The sequence below is a fragment of the Sus scrofa genome, chromosome 9, assembly GCF_000003025.6.
Source record: "Sus scrofa isolate TJ Tabasco breed Duroc chromosome 9, Sscrofa11.1, whole genome shotgun sequence".
NCBI classification, from domain to species: domain Eukaryota; kingdom Metazoa; phylum Chordata; class Mammalia; order Artiodactyla; family Suidae; genus Sus; species Sus scrofa.
The window spans coordinates 72,300,607-72,321,616 of NC_010451.4; the positions used below are offsets into that span (position 1 = coordinate 72,300,607).

The following is a 21,010-nucleotide window of genomic DNA, read 5'->3' on the forward strand; positions in this document are numbered from 1 at the left end:
GATTCAACCCCTAGCCTGGGAACCTCCATATGCCGCGGGAGCGGCCCAAGAAATAGCAACAACAACAACAACAAAAGACAAAAAAAAAAAAAAAAAACATTATCTAGGAGTTCCCGTCTGGCGCAGTGGTTAACGAATCCGACTAGGAACCATGAGGTTGCAGGTTCGATCCCTGCTCTTGCTCAGTGGGTTAAGGATCCGGTGTTGCCGTGAGCTGTGCGTAGGTTGCAGACTCGGCTCGGATCCCGCGTTGCTGTGGCTCTGGCATAGACCGGTGGCTACAGCTCTGATTCGACCTCTAGCCTGGGAACCTCCATATGCTGCAGGAGCGGCCCAAGAAATAGCAAAAAGACAAAAAAAAAAAAAAAAAAAAAAAAAACCGTTATCTAAAGCAACCATTCTTTCTATAATGTTCTTTGATGTGATAATAATTTTAAACAGAAATTAGCATATTCTCTTTTTTTTTTTTTTTTTTTTTTTTTTTGTCTTTTTGTCTTTTGCCTTTTGTTGTTGTTGTTGCTATTTTTTGGGCCGCTCCCGCGGCATATGGAGGTTCCCAGGCTAGGGGTCGAATCAGAGCTGCAGCCACCGGCCTACGCCAGAGCCACAGCAATGCGGGATCCGAGCCGCGTCTGCAACCTACACCACAGCTCACGGCAACGCCAGATTGTTAACCCACTGAGCAAGGGCAGGGATCGAACCCGCAACCTCATGGTTCCTAGTCGGATTCGTTAACCACTGCGCCACAACGGGAACTCCTTTTTTTATTTTTTCAACTTTGGTTTTTTTCTTCCTCAGTTTATTTGGGTACAAGTTTAAGGAAAAATCATCTTTAAATCAGGTTTCATAAACAGAGCTTTTAGAGTATAGCTTCTTATCCTGTAATCATACTATTCAGAATGAAGCAGTTTAAAAACTGCAGTAGCCCCTAATAAGAAAATAAATATATTTAAAATTGAGAGGCAGCCTGAAAAAAAAGACTTGGTTTTTTTCCCCCTGAAATTGTACACTAAATTACTAATTTTTGTATTTCTGCTTACTATCCTAAAGTTGTGGGAGTTAGTGAAGCTTATGAGGATGCTGCCAATTGTCTCTGGTTGTTAACTAACTCCAAGCCTTGTGCTAACTGTAAGTCTCCAATACAGAAGAATGAGGGATGCAATCACATGCAGTGTGCCAAGGTAAGGTAAACAGCATTATACCTGCTTTGCAATTAAAATCTTATTTTTATTGAGTCCAAAGAAAAAGATGCTGTAAGCATAAAAATATTGTTGGCTTTCAGATGGATTCTAGGAGATTGTATTCTCCATTATTTGTTAAATAACAGAATAATAAATTAACATGAATGAATTATCTTAGTGAGACAGTGATAATGATTTGCTAAGAAGAAAACCGTATACAGCATTCTAAATAAAATGCTGGTCAGGCCAAAATTATTTTGTTTATTTTCAGTCCTGTCTCCCATATCCATGTTAGTTTTTTTCTTGGACAGTCTTATATAGACCACGCTAATATGTAAAAAAAAAATACAGGTTGATCATCAGTATTAGCAGTTGGGCTACAAACAAAGAGGTGGAATCCAACATTATGTTTATTTTGGTCATGGCACCTACCAGCTATGTAGATAGTTGATGATATGTATTGAGCAAATGAATATGATACAAGATAATCTCTCTTACGATACAAGGTAATCTCTCTTAAGATACAAGGTAATCTCTCTTAAACAGATTTTGCTTAAGCTTCTGTTGCATTCAAGAGAAACATTTATTTACATACTATATAAATGTAGTCTTATCCATCTGAAGTATTTGCATTGAACAAAGGAATAAGAGTAATTTGAGTAAGAGTAGTTGATATGACAAAAGAAGACATTTAGAAAGTGAATGTTTTTATACTTGTAGGGTGTTTTTTTATGTAAAGGTGGGATAACAGGTCACCTGTAATTGAGTCCATGCTCTGGCACATGAATGAATCATAATGTACCTTTATTAATACTGCAGTGTTGATTATGACTCAGTAGATAGTTTTTACTTTCTGGAATCAAATTGTTAAGCATTTTAGAAGAATGACAGATTTGGCCCTATAAAAAAAGTGCATTCATTTTAAAAATTATCTTTATTCAGAGTTCCCATCGTGGCACAGTGGTTAACGAATCCGACTAGGAACCATGAGGTTGCGGGTTCGATCCCTGCCCTTGCTCAGTGGGTTAACGATCTGACATTGCCGTGAGCTGTGGTGCAGGTTGCAGACGCGGCTCGGATCCTGCGTTGCTGTGGCTCTGGCGTAGGCCGGTGGCTACAGCTCCAATTGGACCCCTAGCCTGGGAACCTCCATATGCCGCGGGATGGGCCCAAGAAATAGCAAAAAGACCAAAAAAAAAAAAAAAATCATCTTTATTCATTTCCCTTTAGGTAATTTTCAGGGTACTATTTAAATTTTGCATTCTTACGCATTTTAAATAATTTATAGTAATTTTTTATCTGACTGTAAAACTGTATGCTGCAACTAAAAAAATAAAAATTATTAAGGTTCTGCATTCTTTTTCTTATAATAGAATGTAAAATGTGGCTGTTTTCTAGCAAGTTTTGCCACTGATTTTGAGAGGTCAGTAGAACACACCAAATCAGGCACACAGTTTGCTTTTATGAGGCAACAGAAGAACTTGCAAGGAGTTCCTCTGTGGCCCAGCGGAAACGAATCTGACTAGGAACCATGAGGTTGCAGGTTCGATCCCTGGCCGTGCTCACTGAGTTAAGGATCCAGCATTGCCATGAGCTGTGGTATAGGTCGCAGACATGTCTCGGATCCCGAGTTGCTGTGGCTGTGGTGTAGGCCTGAGGCTACAGCTCCGATTGGACCCCAGCCTGGGAACCTCCATATGCCACAGGTGCAGAGAGGCAAAAGACAAAAAAAAAAAAAAGAACTTGTTGAAACAAGTCCACAGTTTATTGTGTGAATACATTTGTGAAGGGCTAAATGAAGACAGAGATTTTAATTCAGCTTTCAATGCATGACATACCAGGTAGAGAAAAAATTAGTGAAAATAAGACTTGACATAATTACTAAGATATACTGATTGCTGTATATTCAAACTCTGTATCCTGAAAAGGTAGACTTTTCTAGTACCCATGGAACATTCACCAAAAAAAATTGACCATTGATCATCAAAGAAAACCTAAATAATAATCCAGAAAATAGAAAATGGTATAATCAGTATTCTCTGATCAGAATGGAATAAAATCAAAATGAATAATAACGTTTCAAAAGACCCTTTCGTTTGGAAACTTTAAGTCTCTCAAACAGCTCTTGAGTAAGAAAACAGAATGAAGACATTAAAGAATTTCTAGAAAACTAAGATAAGGAAAATACTTTTTCAGAATGTGAGGGCTATATTTAAAGCAATTCAAAAATGTGCATAGCCTTATTCACCTAAAACAATACAAAATAAGGAGTGAATTAAAAAATAACCCAAGAAATTAAAAAAAACAAACTTGAAAACCAAAAGGAAGAATTTTTTAAAGCTGAAATTAGTGAGTTCAGACTGAAAAACAATACAACAAATAAGTCAAAAAAATGGTTTTTTGAAGGAAAAAAACCACAAAACTTTTATACAATAAGAAAAAAGTGGGAGTTCCCATCATGACACTGCAGAAACAAATCTGACCAGGAACCACGAGGTTGCAGGTTTCTTCCCCTGGCCTTGCTCAGTGGGTTCAGGATCTGGCATCGCTGTGAGCTGTGGTATAGGTCGCAGAGGCGGCTCAGACCCCATGTTGCTGTGGCTGTGGTGTAGGCCTGCGACTACAGCTCTGATTCGACCCCTAGCCTGGGAACCTGCATATGCCACTGGTGCATCCCTAAAAGGACAAAAAGACAAAAAAAAAAAAAAAAGTGGAGGTGAGAGAGTTCAAATATATAGTATAAGAAATAAGGGGACTAGTCAATAAGCAAAGCAAACTAAAATAATAAGAGATAACTTTGCTTACCTCTTGCAGATAAATTTGAACTGGAATTTGAAATGGATTAATTTTCCAAGAAAATATAATTTATTAAAACTAATCTTACAAGAAATATCCACAAACCTGTCTCAATAGACAGAAGTTTTTCACTGATCTTTCCTTTAAAGCAATAGGCCCTGAAAGATTCACAGTAGAATTTTCTTTTTTTAAAGAACATGTAATTCCAATGTGATTTAAACTGTTTCTGGGATTTAAAAAATAAAAAAAGAAAGAAGGAAGGAAGGAAAGAAAACTGGAGACTTCCAAATTATTGTTATAAATTGAGTAGGTAAAACCTTGATACCAGCACTTGATAATAAAAATTAAACCAGAACTATAGATCAGACTTAATTATGAATAGTAATGCCTGAATCCTAAATAAACTATTAGAGGGGAAAAAACACAAATATTAGCAAATATAATTCAACAGCATTCATTAGAAGAGTCATTGACCATATATTATACCTCAATTGAAAAAAAAATTTTTTACATACAATTTTTTTTATTATTATTATAGCTGGTTTACAGTGTTCTGGAAAAAAGAGTAATCGATCACATGGAGTTTATTTCAATAATATGGGAATGGTTTGATATTTAAAAATCTATTACTGTACCTCATTAGTAGATATAAGAAGAAAAAACATATAAATTTTCTATAGATGCTAAAAAGGCATTTGATAAAACTCAGCCGCTCTTTATAGGCAAAGAAGTAGGAATAGATAAAGTCTTCCTTTTAGTATAATAAAAATAAATCTACCTTAGTCCAAAAGTTAGCATGATACTTATTAGGGAAAACTAGAGGTACTCTCACTAAAATTGAGAACAACATAAAGATGCTTCCCATCACAAATATTATTAACTTTGTACTGGAGAGGAGTTCCCGTCGTGGCGCAGTGGTTAACGAATCCGACTAGGAACCATGAGGTTGCGGGTTCGATCCCTGCCCTTGCTCAGTGGGTTAACGATCCGGCGTTGCCGTGAGCTGTGGTGTAGGTTGCAGACGCGGCTCGGATCCCGCGTTGCTGTGGCTCTGGCGTAGGCCGGTGGCTGCAGCTCTGATTCGACCTCTAGCCTGGGAACCTCCATATGCCGCGGGAGCGGCCCAAGAAATAGCAACAACAGCAACAACAACATCAACAACAACAACAGACAAAAAAAAAAAGACAAAAAAAAAAAACAAAAACTTTGTACTGGAGATACCAGTCAACCTAATTACACAATGAAAAGAAGTTGGGGGTACAAAAATTAGAAATGAGTTAGTAAAATTGCATTTTTTAATAGACAGCATAATTGTATCCTAGAAACGCACAAGAATCAACTAAAAAACTGCTACAAACAATAAAAATTCAATTAAATAGCAGAGTACAAAAGTAATATGCAGAAAGTAACAGCCTCCATGTTGTATGTCAACACATCCAGAAATAATATATACTGAAAGAGAAGACCTCATTTATCTAGAAAGAAACTTAAGAAATATATGACTTAAATGAAGAAAATACGAAGACCCCATCTGTAGGACACAAACGATGACAAAACAGATAGAAAGATAACAAAGTACTTGGATAGAAAGGTTTCAACAAAAGTACCAACAAGTTTTGGAGTTCCTGCTATAGCACATTAGGTTAAGGATCCAGCATTGCCACAGCTTGGATTCAATCCCTGGCCCAAGAACTTCCATATGCTCTGGGTATGGCCATGAAAAGAAAAAAAAATACTGACAAGTTTCATTTCTACATCTAGATAAGCTAATTCAAAAGTTCATATGGAAAAACAAAGAAGAGCCAGGAAACTCTGAAAAGGAATAGTAAAGAACTAACCTTATCAAAGAGTAGGTCATATTATAAAGACTCGGTAATTAAAGCATCGTGGTGCTGGTACATGAATCTACAGATCAATGAAACAATAGAAAGCAAGTCCAGAAAATACACACACATGGGAAATAAGTATACGGTAAAGGAGGCATCTCCAACCAGTAGAGAAACATGGACTGTTCAATAAATGGTATTGAGACAACTCGGGAGCTGTGCGGGAAAAAAATAAGTTTAATTTGTACAGAATACCCAGGTAAATTCTGAACAGCTTAAAAATTTTAATTAAAAAAGTAAACTATAGGAGTTCCCGTCGTGGCGCAGTGGTTAACGAATCCGACTAGGAACCATGAGGTTGCGGGTTCCGTCCCTGCCCTTGCTCAGTGGGTTAACGATCCGGCGCGTGGCCGTGAGCTGTGGTGTAGGTTGCAGACGCGGCTCGGATCCCGCGTTGCTGTGGCTCTGGCGTAGGCCGGGGGCTACAGCTCTGATTCAACCCCTAGCCTGGGAACCTCCATGTGCCACGGGAGCGGCCCAAAGAAATAGCAAAAAGACAAAAAAAAAAGTAAACTATAAAAGTACTAGGAGAAAACATAGATTTAGAATGGGAAGATCTTTCCGACTCAAAATCCATAAGCATTTACAAGGGAAAAAGGATATGTTTTCATACTGGAATGCTCATATTTTTGGCGTCTGCAAATTATGGTAATTAAGAAAGTGAAGATTTTTTTAATGATAAATATATGAATATGTTAGCTGTTCTGATTAGAGACCTTTTCAACTTGTTCCCAATTTCAAAACCAGCTTCTCAAAAGTCACAAGAAATTTTCAGATATACTGGTGAAGCTTTGTAGACCTAAGTAAGACTGCTGTGCACTTGAAAAATGAAACGTTTCTCAGTCTCTGTTTTTATTATTTCAAAAGAGAATCCTATTGATAAAGATTTTTTGAGATTACTTAAAATATTATAATTTACATTTTAATTTATCTTTATAAGCAAATAATTTTAAACTACCCTCACATCTTTCCATAGTGCAGATAAGGTCTTCAGAGGAAACCTGAAAAAGAAGGCGTGTCTTTGAGAAGATTTTGTTCCTGGTCATACAGGCAGATTGTTTAATCTTTACAAATTGGTTGACTAGAAATTGGAAAATAATTTGCATACTACCATGGGAGATATTTGCATTTTTGTTTTCTTTTGAAGTGCAAGTATGACTTTTGCTGGATTTGCCTAGAAGAATGGAAAAAACATAGTTCTTCCACAGGAGGTTATTACAGATGTACCCGCTATGAAGTCATTCAGCATGTGGAGGAGCAATCCAAGGAAATGACTGTGGAGGTAAAGAGAACTGTTAAGCAAGACCTCTGGCTAAGCTACTTAATAGCAGTGGAAGTATTTTGCACTTTTCTTTTTCTATCTTTATCATAATGAGGCATTAAATTGAATGTACTTTAGAGTAGTATTAATTGAAACAAAATAGCTCCTTAAACTTGAGAGATTTTTTTTTTTTAACTTTCCTTTTTTTCATATTGGTCAAGATTAAAAAAGACTCACAAAGGAGTTCCCGTCGTGGCACAGCAGAAACGAATCTGACTAGGAACCATGAGGTCGCAGGTTCGATCCCTGGCCTCACTCACTGGGTTAAGGATCCTGGGTTGCCATGAGCTGTGGTGTAAGTCGCAGCCTCGGCTTGGATCCCACATGCTATGGCTGTGGTATAGGCTGGCAGCTATAGCTCCAATTAGACCCCTAGCTTGGAAACCTCCATATACAGCAGGTGCAGCCCTAAAAAGACAAAAGAAAAAAGAGAGAAAAGAAAGAAAGAAAAGACTCATATTTCCCAGCCCAGAATGCCTCTATAATGACTAATAAATAATTTTAATATTCTATCAAAAATATAATACTATGTTTTTGCATATAATAAGTATCTTAGTCTGCTTGGCTGCCATAACAGAATACCTTAGACTGGGTAACTTAAACAACAAAGCTTTATTTTTCACAGTTCTTGAGACTAGGAAGTTCAGTATCCATATTTCTGCCAGCTGGATTTCTGGTGATGACGCTCCCTCTCTTATAGACAGCTGTCGTTTGCTGTGTCCTCACAGTGCTCTGGTGTCTCTTGTTTTTTGTCTTCTTATAAGGGCTCCAGCTCTATTGGATTAAGTCTCCACCCAGATGATCTTGTTTAACCTGTATCACCTCATAGATCACACTGGGTCACATCAGCAAATATGGTCACATTGGGAGTTAGACAGATATTCAGCATATGAATTGGGGGGACACAATTTGGTCCATGGTAATAAGCATTGAATAATAAAACATTGAAGATCTGATAAATACAGGGTTTGGGAGGCATATTTATTTGCCTTGTATTCTGGGAATTGTGGATTTAGTGGTTTGTCAAAGAGAATACAAATGCAAGATTTTGTTCTGGGAAGCCTTTAAAATGTATTAGTTATTATTTTTTCTAGAAAATAATAAATCAGTTTGTGTTAATATCTCATACCAATAAATATTTTAAGTAATCAAAAATAGTTTTAGTAGCTAGTACTTTTATTTATAAAAGTTGTTTATGAACTTTTGTTTCCTAGGCTGAGAAAAAACACAAACGATTTCAGGAACTTGACAGATTTATGCACTATTACACAAGATTTAAAAATCACGAGCATAGTTATCAGGTATGCTCCAAATCATTTCAACTGTGCTGAATTACACTGTTGTAAATAAATAAAGAAAATGATTTATTTATTTCTATTTCTTTAGTTAGAACAACGCCTTCTTAAAACAGCCAAAGAAAAGATGGAGCAATTGAGTAGAGCTCTCAAAGAAAGTAAGTTATAAGTGATATGTGTGATAATTAATATAAAATAGCTTTCATGTTTAAGTCACTGCATTGCTAGGCAATTAAGACACTTTGTTAGTTTGGAGTTCTCTGAAGCCCAGAGTATAGTTTCGCATTGAGACCTCTGATTAGCTTTTCCACCTGGCTTACCTCATCTGCTACTCTTAATGTAGCCTATGCTGCTGGCAGGTAAACATACGTCATGGTTTTGATTGCTTCACGCCATTGCTGATGCTCTGCAATATAGGGGAAAGAGAATGGGCCCAAAAAGACAGCATCCCTGACCAACTCAAAGGAGTAAGATTCACAAGTTGCTCAATTGTCATGTGACTGAATTCCCAAAGATTCTTGAGGAAGCACAGCAGAGTGCCTGATGGGATGGAAGTCAAGTACAGTTGTTGGAGAAATCATCTCACTGGTAAATAACAGACATTGGAGTGAAAAAGCAAATTCATAAAGGCTTACTTATGAATCTGAAAATGGAAGTTCAAAAAGAACATTCCTAAAAATGGACTGAGTACTAGTTGCACGATTAGAATATAATATCTCATACAGTGGCCACACAGAGTAAAGGTTTGTTTTAAAAAGTCATATTTAGGAGTTCCGGTTGTGGCTCATTAGGTTAAGAGCCTGACACAGTATCCATGAAGATGCAGGTTTGATCCCTGTCCTTATTCAGTGGGTCAAGGATCCAGTATTGCCACAAGCTGTGGTGAAGTTCTCATATGTGTCTTGGATCTGGCATTTCTGTGGCTGTGACATAGGCCAGTAGCTATAGCTCCAATTCGATCCCTAGCCTGGGAATTTCCATATGCTGCAGGTGCAGCCCTAAAAAAAAAAAAAAAAAAAAGCCCCCCAAAAAGTCACATTTTAAAAATAATTACATATAAAAGATTTTGGAGTTCCCATCATGGCACAGCGGTTAGCGAATCCGACTAGGAACCATGAGATTGCGGGTTCGATCCCTGGCCTTGCTCAGTGGGTTAATGATCCAGTGTTGCCGTGAGCTGTGGTGTAGGTTGCAGATGGCAGCTCGGATCCCTCATTGCTGTGGCTCTGGCATAGACCGGTGGCTACAGCTCTGATTAGACCCCTAGCCTGGGAATTTCCATGTGTCGCGGGAGCAGCCCTAGAAAAGGCAAAAAGACAAAAAATATATTTTTTTATATTTTATATATTATAAATTATAAGTTATATAATTTATATATATAAAAAGATTTCAAGCTGAAAATGCAGTTAGCCTTGTGTTTGCTCCGAAATGTTATAAAACTAATGAGTGCTAATATCCTTTTCATGAGGATAATTTTCTAATTTAGACAGTAAACATAAAATTATATAAATTAGAGTGGGAGGAAAAGTGTCAACAGTAGCTTAGTCTCCTTGATAATTATTAGTTCTTAGACCACAGTAATGACATAACTCTATCAAGCCAATATCAAACTCTTGAAGTATTTTCCACAGTAAAAGTTGAAAGAAAAAAAAAACTCATAGATTCTACAGTCTGTTCTGTCACTGACATATCCCTAATACTTAGAACTGTGCCCTAAACATAATAAATATAAAATAAAATAAATATTCATAGATGTAAATTACTGCTGTTCAACCTTCTGGAGGTTCCAGACAGCATAGTAAGACATGGAGAAGAATTGAAAAGAAAGTAAAACATTTTTCTCATACATATTATGAGGAGGGAGGGTGTTTTATTTTTAAATCTTGGTTCAAATAACTTTTCAAGGGTAGGCATTTGGAGATGATCTGTATATCAGTGTGTGTATATACACATACAATTTATTTCTGCAGGTATGCAAAATGATACTATTTTCAGAAGTACTTATGGATTTAGATTCTACTGCTTTATTTCTGTTCATTTGCGGATGAGGAAAAAAGCTATAATGCTGTAATGATATTTGGGAAAGGAACGGTCTCAGATATGGAAGCAATTTCTTCTTCCCTCCTTTTCAATATTCCTCCCTTTCTCTCTCTCTCTTTTTTTTAACTAGCATTAGTTACTCAGTTATTGCCCAGAAAGCTGTCTCTTTTACCGTATAGTGTTCTTTGCAGTGGCATAATTATAGACTTTTTTTTTTCTAGAAAGCAACTTAGCAGGGCACTTGTTCTAATTCTTAGTAAGAAAAATTATGCCACGGATAACCAGAAAAACTTAGTAAAGCATGGAACCATTAGGTTTATCTAAAACTAGATTTGTTTACTAACAAGATGAGAACAGAATCCAGGATTGGTATATGCTTTCCTTCATGACTGCCATCAGTGCTCCTGAGCTACTTACTCCATAGTGTGCTTCATTTATAAGTGATACAAGTTATAAATGCAAACACATTGAGTGTTTTATGTAGTTTTTAGTCTAGTTGAAATAAATGATATCATAGAACTACTGCAAACAATTTCTTCTTAGGGTTCCTTGTGGGTTTTTTTTAAGAAATAATGTTTTAAATAGTTTTCATAATACATAAAATTTTCATAATAAAATTTTTTTTTCACTGTGCCTGGTTTACTTTATAGCTGAAGGAGGCTGTCCAGATACCACTTTCATTGAAGATGCAGTTCATGTGCTCTTAAAAACTCGACGTATTCTCAAGTGTTCTTACCCATATGGATTTTTCTTAGAACCTAAAAGCACAAAGAAAGAAATTTTTGAACTCATGCAAGTAAGATGTCTTTTTTATTAAATTTAAATGCAGTTAGTATGAAATGAAAAACAGATTTTCTCCTTTTCAACCATTTAATAACACTTGGGTGTAATTAATAATTTTGTTTTCATTTTTAGAATGGATTTTAAGTAAAGTTACCAGTCGTAAGCTGAAATTTTCTTTTATGTTTGAATTTGCCACTGTCATTGTGCAGATTTGAATGGGTTCTGGGCTATGCAAACATTTCCTGCCACATTTATTTCTTGATTTAAACTGGTTGAGGTTGAAATCTGGCCTGATTCTGATTATGTAATTAGCAATTTTATCTTCAAAAATGGAACAAACAACATTACATACTAGATGCCAAAGTTGCTATTTGCCAGTTCATTCTTGTTTTCCTCCTCTTTTAAAAAAATAATTTAAAAATTTTTTCTTAATTGAAATATAACTGATTTATAGTGTGTTCAAGTGTACAGCAGTGATTCAGTTACATACATATACATTATAACATTATACATATGTATTCTTTTTAAGATTCATTTCCTTTATAGGTTAGTACAAACTATTGAATATAGTTCCTTGTTGGTTATCTATTTTAAATATAGTGTGTATATGTTAATCCCAAACTCCTAATTTATCTCTCTCCCCTACCCCTTTCTCCTTTTGTAACCATAAATTTCTTTCCTATGTTTGGGGGTCTGTTTCTGGTTTTTTTTTGTTTTTGTTTTTTTTGCACATATAAGCTGTATCCTATAATATTTGTCTTTGTCTGGCTTACTTCACTTAGTATGATATCTGTAGGTCTATCCATGTTGCCAATGGCATTATTTCTTTTTTATGGCTGAATAATGTTCCATTATGTAAATATACCACATCTTCTTTATCCATTCATCTGTCAACAGCATTTAGGTTACTTCCATGTCTTAGCTATTGTAAATAGTGCTTCAGTGAATATTTGGATGAATGTATCTTTTCAAATTATACTTTTCTCCAGATATATGCCCAGGAGTAAGATTGTAGAATCATATGGTAGTTCAATTTTTTGTTTTTTAAAAACCCCCATACTGTTCCCATAGTGGCTGTACCAATTTACATTCCCAACAACAGTTGTAAGAGGGTTCCTTTTTCTCCACATCTTCTCTAGCATTTGTTATTTGTAGACTTTTTTTTAATGATGTTTATTTTTTCCATTATAGTTGTTTTACATGGTTCTGTCAGTTTTCCACTGTAGAGCATACTGACCCAGTCAAACATACATAATACATTATTTTTCTCACATTATCCTCCATCATGTTCCATCACAAGTGACTAGATACAGTTCCAAATGCTATATAGCAGGATCGCATGGCTTATCCATTCCAAATACAGTAGTTTGCATCTATTAACCCCAAATTCCCAGTCCATCCTACTCCCTCCCCCTCCCTCTTGCAACCACAGGTCTCTTTTTAATGATGATCATTATGACTGGTATGAGGTGATATCTCATTGTAGTTTTCTTTAATAATTAGCAGTGTTAGGCATCTTTGTGTGGGCTTATTGGCCCTCTTAAAAAGCAAAAAAGGAGGTTGCTCATATAAGCTGTATCCTATGATATTTGTCTTTGTCAGACTTACTTCACTTAGTTAACTAAGTTGTTAACTCTCCTCTCTCAGTGTTTGGTAGAATTCGCTTGTGAAACCATCTGGTCCTGTACTGTTTTTGTTGTTATTGGGAATTTTTAAATCACAGATTCAATTTCAGTACTTTTAATTGGTCTGTTCATATTTTCTATTTCTTCCTGATTCAGTCTTGGGAGACTGTACCTTTCTTAGAATTTGTCCATGTCTTCTAGGTTGTCCATTTTATTGGCATATAATTGGTGTTAGTTTTTTATGGCCTTTTATATTTCTGTGGTGTTAATTGTTCTTTTCTTTTCAGAGAACCAGCTTTTAGTTTCATTGATCTTTTCTATTGTTTTCTTAGTCTCTATTTATTTCTGCTTGGATCTTTATGATTTCTATCCTTCTACTAACTCTTTGTTTTGTTTGTTCTTCTTTCTCTAGTTGCTGTAGGTAAAAAGTTAGGTGGGTTATTTGAGATTTCTTTCTTTTCTGAGGTAAGCTTGTATCGCTTTAAATTTCCTTCTTAGAACTGCTTTTGCTGTGTCCCATTGGTTTTGGATTGTCATGTTTTCATTTTCATTTGTCTCTAGGCATTTTTTTATTTGCTCTTTGATTTCTTCAGTGATCCATCAGTTATTCAGTAGCATATTATTTAGCCTCCATATGTTACTGTTTTTCGCACTTTTTTTTTTCTTTTTTTTTTTTTTTGGTCTGTTGTCTTTTGTCCTTTTAGGGCTGCACCAGCGGCATATGGAGGTTCCCAGGTTAGGGGTCTAATCGGAGCTGTAGCCGCTGGCCTGCGCCAGAGCCACAGCAACGCTGGATCCGAGCCGCGTCTGCGACCTACACCACAGCTCACGGCAACGCCGGACACTTAAAACACTGAGTGAGGCCAGGGATCGAAACTGCAACCTCATGGTTCCTAGTCAGATTTGTTTCTGTTGTGCCATGACAGGAACGCCTTTTTTTCTTATACTTGATTTCTAATCTCAAAGCAATCTGGTTGGAAAAGATGCTTGATATTATTTCAATGTTGTTAAATTTACTAAGTCTTATTTTGTGGTCCAGCATGTGATCTATCCTGGGTCTCTTGTAGACAGCATATATACACAGTCTTGTTTTTTAATCCATTCAGCTAGTCTCTGTCTTTTGGTTGGAGTATTTAATCCATTTACATTTAAGGTCATTATTGATTTGTATATTTTTATTATCATTTTGTTAATTGTTTTGGATTTGGTTTTGTAGGTCTTTTTCATTCCTTTCCTCTTTTTTCTCTTGTGATTTAATGACTACCTCTAGTGTTGTGTTTGGATTCGTTTTTCTTTTCTGTGTGTTTGTCTATTATTGATATTTGGTTTGTAGTTAGCATGAGGTTTTGGTATAGCACTCTGTATATATATATATATATACATGACTGTTTTTAAGTTGTTAGTCTCTTAATTTAAAATGCATTGTAAGCATCCTGAATTAGTACTCTCCTGCTCTCAATTACTGGTTCAATTTCATGTTTGTATTTGGATGATGTCCTGCCTTTACCAACAAGCTTTGCCATTTCATATTTTTTTGTTTCTAGTTGTGGCCTTTTCTTTTCTGCCTAGGGACATGCCTTTAGCATTTGCTGTAAAGCTGGTTTGGTGGTGCTAATAAAGTTTTTTAGCTCTGTCTGAGACGCTTTTGATTTCTCCATCAAATCTGAATGAGAGCCTTGCTAGGTAGAGTATTCTTAGTTGTAGGTTTTTCCCTTTCATCACTTTAAATATATTGTGCACTCCCTTCTGGCCTGCATGGTTTCTGCTGGAAAATCAGCTTATAGTCTTAGGGGATTCCTATGTATGTTATTTGTTTCTTTTCCCTTGTTGTTTTTAATATTTTCTCTTTTTCTTTAATTTTAGTCAGTTTGACTACTCTGTGTCTCAGCATATTCCTCCTTGAGTTAATCCTGTATGGGACTCTGCACCTCTTGGAACTGGGTGACTTTCTTTTCCTACATGAGGGAAATATTCGGCTTTTATCTCTTCAGATATTTTCTCAGGTCCTTTCTTCTCCTTCTGGGATCCGTATAATGCTAATGTTTATGCATTTGCCATTGTCCCAGAGGTCTGCTAAACTGTCCACATTTCTTTTTATTCTTTTTTCTTTATTATGTTCCACAGCAGTCATTTCCACCACTCTATCTTCTAGCTCACTGATCAGTTCTTCTGCTTCAGTGATTCTGCAGTTGATTCCTTCTAATATATTTTTCATTTCAGTTATTATATTTTTCAACTCTCTTTGCTTGTTCTTTGTATTTTATACCTATTAAAAACTTCTTATAACTTCTCATTCTGGGCATCTGTTCTTTTCCTGAGTCCTTAGATCATCTTCACAATTAATACTCTGAACTCTTCACTGAGTAGATTGCTTAACTCCACTTAGTTGCTCTTTTGGGGTTTTATCTTATACCTTTGTCTGGAACATATTCCTTTGCTGTCTCATTTTCTTTAAGTTTCTGTTGTATTTTTATGTATGTTGTAGGTTAGTTACATTTCTCGACCTTAGAGAAATGGCCCTCTATAGGGATTTCCTGTGTGTCCCAGCAGTGCACTCCTCATTCATCACCCGAGGGCCAGGGACCAGCTGATCCCAGTAGCATCTGCCCTCTGTTAGCAGACTCATTTCCATAGACTGCCAGATTGTAGTATTCTTGCTTCTGCTGTCTGCCCCCTGGTAAGTAAGTCTGGTCTAAAGGATTATATAAGCTTCCTTGTGGAAAGGGCCAGTGCCAAGGGGCATGTCTAGTGGTATCTATGGGCTCAGGATGTCTCCTGATGAGTAGGCTGTGTCCCTGCCCTCTGTGTTATATGACCTGAAACATCCCAGCACTGGAGCCTACAGGCTGTTGGGTGGGGCCAGGTCTGCTGCTATTGGCCCACGCAAGATGTCTGCCTCCAGCAAGAATTCACAAAGATAAACACTCCCTGATATGTCTGCCACCAGCTTTTATGGTCCCAGAGAGAGCCACAACCACCTCCTACCTTCCAAAGAGGACCTCTAAAGCCAGCAGGTAGGTCTGGCCCAGGCTCTTATGAAGTCGCAGTATGTGTGAAACCTGACGAGCACTTACAGAGTGGCGTCTCTGTTTTCTTCAGTGCTATGGATCTCCTCCAGTCAAGCTGCCCTGAGGGCTCCTCCTCCCATTGCCAGAGCACTAGCCTTGGGAGCATGATGTTTAGGGCTCAGAGCTCTCACTCCTGTGGGAGAACTTTTATGATATAATTATTCTCCAGTTCATAGGTCACCCACCCAGGTGGTGTGCAGTTTTGATTATTTCTCAAGTACACCTCCTGCTGTCTTGTGGTTTCTTTATGTCTTTGGATGTAGAATATCATTTTGGTAGATTCTAATTCTAATCTTTTTTACTGATGGTTGTTCAGCAGTTATTTGTGATTTTGGTATGCTCATGCAAGGAGATAAGCTCAGGGTCGTTCTACTCCACCATCTTGTCCCCAGTTCCTGCCATCTCATTTTAAAAGTACAGCTAAAAAAGCTAGAGTACTTTTTTTTTTTTTTTTTTTTTTGAGGGCCACACCTGCAGCATATGGAGGATCCCAGGCTAGGGGTTGAATTAGAGCTGTAGCTGCCAGCCTACACCACAGCCACAGCAACACAGGATCCAAGCCACATCTGCAACCTACACCACAGCTCACAGCAACACCAGATCCTTAACCCACTGAGTGAGGCTAGGGATTGAACCTGTGTCCTCATGGATGCTAGTCAGATTCATTTCCACTGCACCATGATGGGAACTCCAAAGTAGAGTAATTTAAAAAAAAAAAAAAAAAATGGGAGGTCCCCTTTTAGGTCGCAGCTCCTATTTGACCCCTGGCCCAGGAACTTCCATATGCTGTGGGTGCAGCCCTAAAAAAGCAAAAAAATAAATAAAAATAAAAATAATGTATGCCAATTGACATTGTGGTAGCTGACGAACTTTTGTACATTTCTCTTTTTTTGAAGCCACCAAACTTTTTTCCCTTGCTGCCATTTTCATTTCATCCCTTTGAACTGCCCTCTACTAATTTACATCTTAACATTTCTTTCGATGCTCATTATTCATCTTCTCCATGAAGCCTTCCAGACCTAATCCAGATCACAAGGGTCTTGCCCTTCCTCATATTCCTTCAGCATTTACGTGTATAGTCTATGCCATGTTGTCATGCACATGCAGGTACAGTGCCTTGACATTGATTAGTTCTCTTTCACAGAGACAGCTATAAATTTTTTTCAACAGCTGCTGTACTCACTACTTCTTTGTAATCCATACTAACTGCATTTCTAAAATTGCCTATTAAATGAATGCTATTTTCCTAAGATGTTCAGAGTAGAAATATATGTTAAATAGAAAGTTATTTCAAAATTTGAATTAATTTCTGACTTGGAAAGAATCAGATTTAACCAGCTATACACTGGATTTGCTATTGACTAATCCACTCAACGTGTAATCTTTCTTTTTTTTTTCTCTTCTTAATATAGACAGACCTAGAAATGGTCACTGAAGACCTTGCCCAAAAAGTCAATAGGCCTTACCTTCGCACTCCCCGCCACAAGATCATCAAGGCAGCCTGCCTTGTACAGCAAAAGAGGCAGGAGTTCCTGGCATCTGTGGCTCGGGGAGTTGCTCCTGCAGACTCACCAGAAGCTCCAAGACGCAGGTAAAAGTGATTCACACCGTGGACCTCACCCTAGCACTAGCTGCAAATGCCAGCAGGTTGATTTTTTATCCAACTAGGGCTCATATTCTTGAACATTACTTATACCTAAAATATGGGTAGTTGGTAAATGTGTGTTAACCTCTTTTTGGTGATTTTTATCCCCCAGATTCTTTCTGTTTTTTCCTGTTATTTTTTTGTTTATGTAGTTCCTCAGACTAAATTAGGCTACATAAATTTCAAACTTTGGTGGACTCATAATTCAACAAGTATTCGAATGCGTCATTTCAAATATGTAATACATACGGTGATAGGATAGTCATCAATGTTGGAAACCTTACCAACTTGTTATAGTCATTTGTGTTTTCTGGTAAGAAATTGTGAAGAAACTAGGAATCTAATATTAGTTAAGTTATTTAAGTGATCCATATTCATTGATTAAAGAACAGTTGAGTTTTGGTTGTTTGATTTCAGACATTTATAAATCTCATGCCATTAAACATTGAAGCATATTTTCTTAGTCATATTAATTACACCTACTAGAAATCCTTAGACCCCTATTTTTACATAAGCACTTATAAAATAAAAATAGAAACAGTTATAAAATACTTTGGTATAGCATGGTGGTTTTTATTTTTCCACCATTTTATGCAAACATAAAGCAGCTTAGAATTTGAAAGAAATAATGAAAGAATCATTTTAGGAGTTCCCTTGTAACACAATGGGTTAAGGATCTGGCGTTGTCACTGCAACAGCTCGTGGTACTGCTGTGGTACAGATTCAATCCCTGATCCAGGAACTTCCCCATGTGACAGGCATGGCCCAAAAAAAAGAATCATTTTAATTATATTCAGTAGCTGATCTCCTTTGGTTAAGCAAGTTCCAAGCAGAGGAATTAAAAGTAATGTTCAAAGGGCAAGGGTCTGATTGTTTGTACTTTGTAGTACTGATAATAAATCAAATGGTATGTCTAATTTCTTTGTAGCTTTGCTGGTGGAACGTGGGATTGGGAATATTTAGGATTTGCATCACCTGAGGTAATTGTTTTATGGGGGTTTGGTTTGGTTTGATTTGGTTTGATTAGTTATAATTTTCCTTAGTGCAATCCTGCTTGCATTTGCACTCTCATCTATTCTAAATCCTGCTGAGATTGTCAGCAATGTTTTTTCTCTCTTTTATAATACTGATGTTTCAGCAACACCTGCATTTACCTATTTATGGTTTTGGATTATTATCACATTATTAAATGTATCTCTCCTCTTATCATTTTTAACTACTGAACTGTTAGCAGGCCAGTTTATATAAGGCCAATTTATTACACTTTTGGAAAATATCTTTAATTTAGTTAACAGAAATATGAATTTTCTTTATTAGAAATGCATATTTAGTTGTAATATTGTTTCAGTCTGAATCTATTAAAAACCTACATAGACTTTTTTAAAAGTTATTGCAACAATCTGAGAGAATTGATTTACAGTTACTAAGGTGGAAACTTGACAATAATGTTTATGCAGAAAGAATGCTTGGCTTAGTTGCTCTCTGCTTCTCTAAGATTTTCACACTCTTCTTGTTTTCATTGTTGTTAATATACCATTTTAAAATACAGAAGGTCGAAAATTCTGCAAATAGCAGTTGCAGTAAGATAGAGTGAAAATCTTAATCACATTGCTATTTTTTGTGATTTAAATTGCCACTGTCACTGTTGAGTCTGATTTTAAATAGTTTTAACAGTTCTCTCTACTTCCTTATTCTTTATCCAGCAGTATACCATTCAATGCTTATAATATGGTAATCTTTTAACTTAATTCTTAGAAAGAGGAAGGACAAACAGTGAAACCCTCGTTTATCATTTATAGCCCATATGGTATCTGCAACTGAAAGACTGTAAAATTGACTATTATCCAGAAATGACTGTGGTTTATTTAAATCAGATGCTTTCTCTTTTCAGCTGCTGAGGATACTTGCAATCACCTTGTGGCCTTTTGTATTGGTAGATATCTCAAAAAAAAATTGACTTGAGGAATAATTTGTGCTTAGAGGTGTGATACAGAAACTTTCAATTTATTTTTTTCAAAAATATATTTTTAAAAATTTATTATAAAACAAATTATGAACCTTTTCTTTACCTGATCCTAAACTTTTACTATCTCTATGTTTTAATATAATTTCGCTTTTGGAGATGTTATGGAAAATTTCCACTTGAAAGAAGGAATAACACTCTTCAGTTACCAACAAATAGTGTACAAAGATTTCAGTATTTCAAGGTAGAAACACAACTGAGCAAAAATGAAACCTTTACCAGTGTATTCACAATCATGTATGCACCATCTTGTGGCTTCTGGCTCTGACAGTAACTTTAGGAATTTTGTCCTTGAATGTTGAGGCCCTGCTAATATGACGGACACCATGTCATTTTGTAAAAAACAGAAAGGTTTTTTAACCTCAAATGTGAATATTTATAAATAAAATTTTTGAGCTCTTATTCTCTAGGGATTGAGATTTGTGAAGTTATAAATAACATTTTATTCATAAATTTATTTTTTATGAGTTAATAAATTTTACAAGAATTCTCTTCTTTAAAGTCTTTGATACATTGAAACACCAAGCTTTTATGTAAATCTTATTGCAGATCTAAAGAAATTCCACCTAGTATGAAACTTTAAAATTCTGCATGTATGTGACTATCAAGTAACTGCCAGAATTATATCTATAAAAATTAGCTCTTTGCCTTCATATGGACCCTGAAAAAAAGAATGTTGCCAAGTCTAGTAGACTTTTAGCTTGAATTTACATTTTTCACTAAAGTGAAAAAGTGTATCTTACTCTTTTTATTTTTTTTTTTTTTTTTTTTTTTTTTTTTTTTTTGCTTTTTAGGGCCACACCACGGCATATGGAGGTTCCCAGGCTAGGGGTCCAATAGGAGTTACAGCCACAGCAACTCGGGATCCGAGCCACATCTGCGACCTACGCCATAGCTCACAGCAACGCCGGATCCTTAACCCGCTGAGCAAGGCCAAGGATCAAACCCCAAACTCGTGGTTCCTAGTCAGATTCATTTCCACTGTACCACAACAGGAACTCTGTATCTTATTCTTTTTAAGCTAAATTGATTGAGTTGTTAATAAGCATCAGTATTTGTTGTGTGTCACTTTAAAGGCAGTGGAGCCTGGAGGAAAGAGCATGTTTGAAAAATCTGAGGGATACCAGAATTCAAAGTCTAGCCCTATAACTTAAGGTCTGCCTAGGCCATGTCCTTCCTTAATTTTTCATCTTTAAAATGTGGATGGTGATATCTATCCCATGGAAGTTCTAGAAGGACCAAAGCATCTTTTTAAGTCACTAACAAAATTGGAGCTCATTAAATTGTGGCAATTACTATTATTTATAACAAAAATCTTCTGGAAGCTTTTTTTTCCCTGTAAATCCT

The 21,010-nt window shown here is 36.3% G+C and overlaps 1 protein-coding gene across 3 annotated transcripts in view; it reads left to right on the top strand.

Moving 5' to 3' along the window:
- Positions 1–21,010, top strand: part of ANKIB1 (ankyrin repeat and IBR domain containing 1) — a 143,961-nt gene that overhangs the window by 115,802 nt on the left and 7,149 nt on the right. For all 3 annotated transcript variants that reach the window (XM_003130136.4, XM_013979684.2, XM_005667593.3), the window contains exons 11-17: positions 1,051–1,181; positions 7,011–7,145; positions 8,399–8,485; positions 8,571–8,637; positions 11,170–11,315; positions 17,408–17,586; positions 18,569–18,620. In XM_003130136.4, coding sequence (XP_003130184.2) covers positions 1,051–1,181; positions 7,011–7,145; positions 8,399–8,485; positions 8,571–8,637; positions 11,170–11,315; positions 17,408–17,586; positions 18,569–18,620 — 797 coding nt within the window. The remainder of the gene's footprint in view (positions 1–1,050; positions 1,182–7,010; positions 7,146–8,398; positions 8,486–8,570; positions 8,638–11,169; positions 11,316–17,407; positions 17,587–18,568; positions 18,621–21,010) is intronic.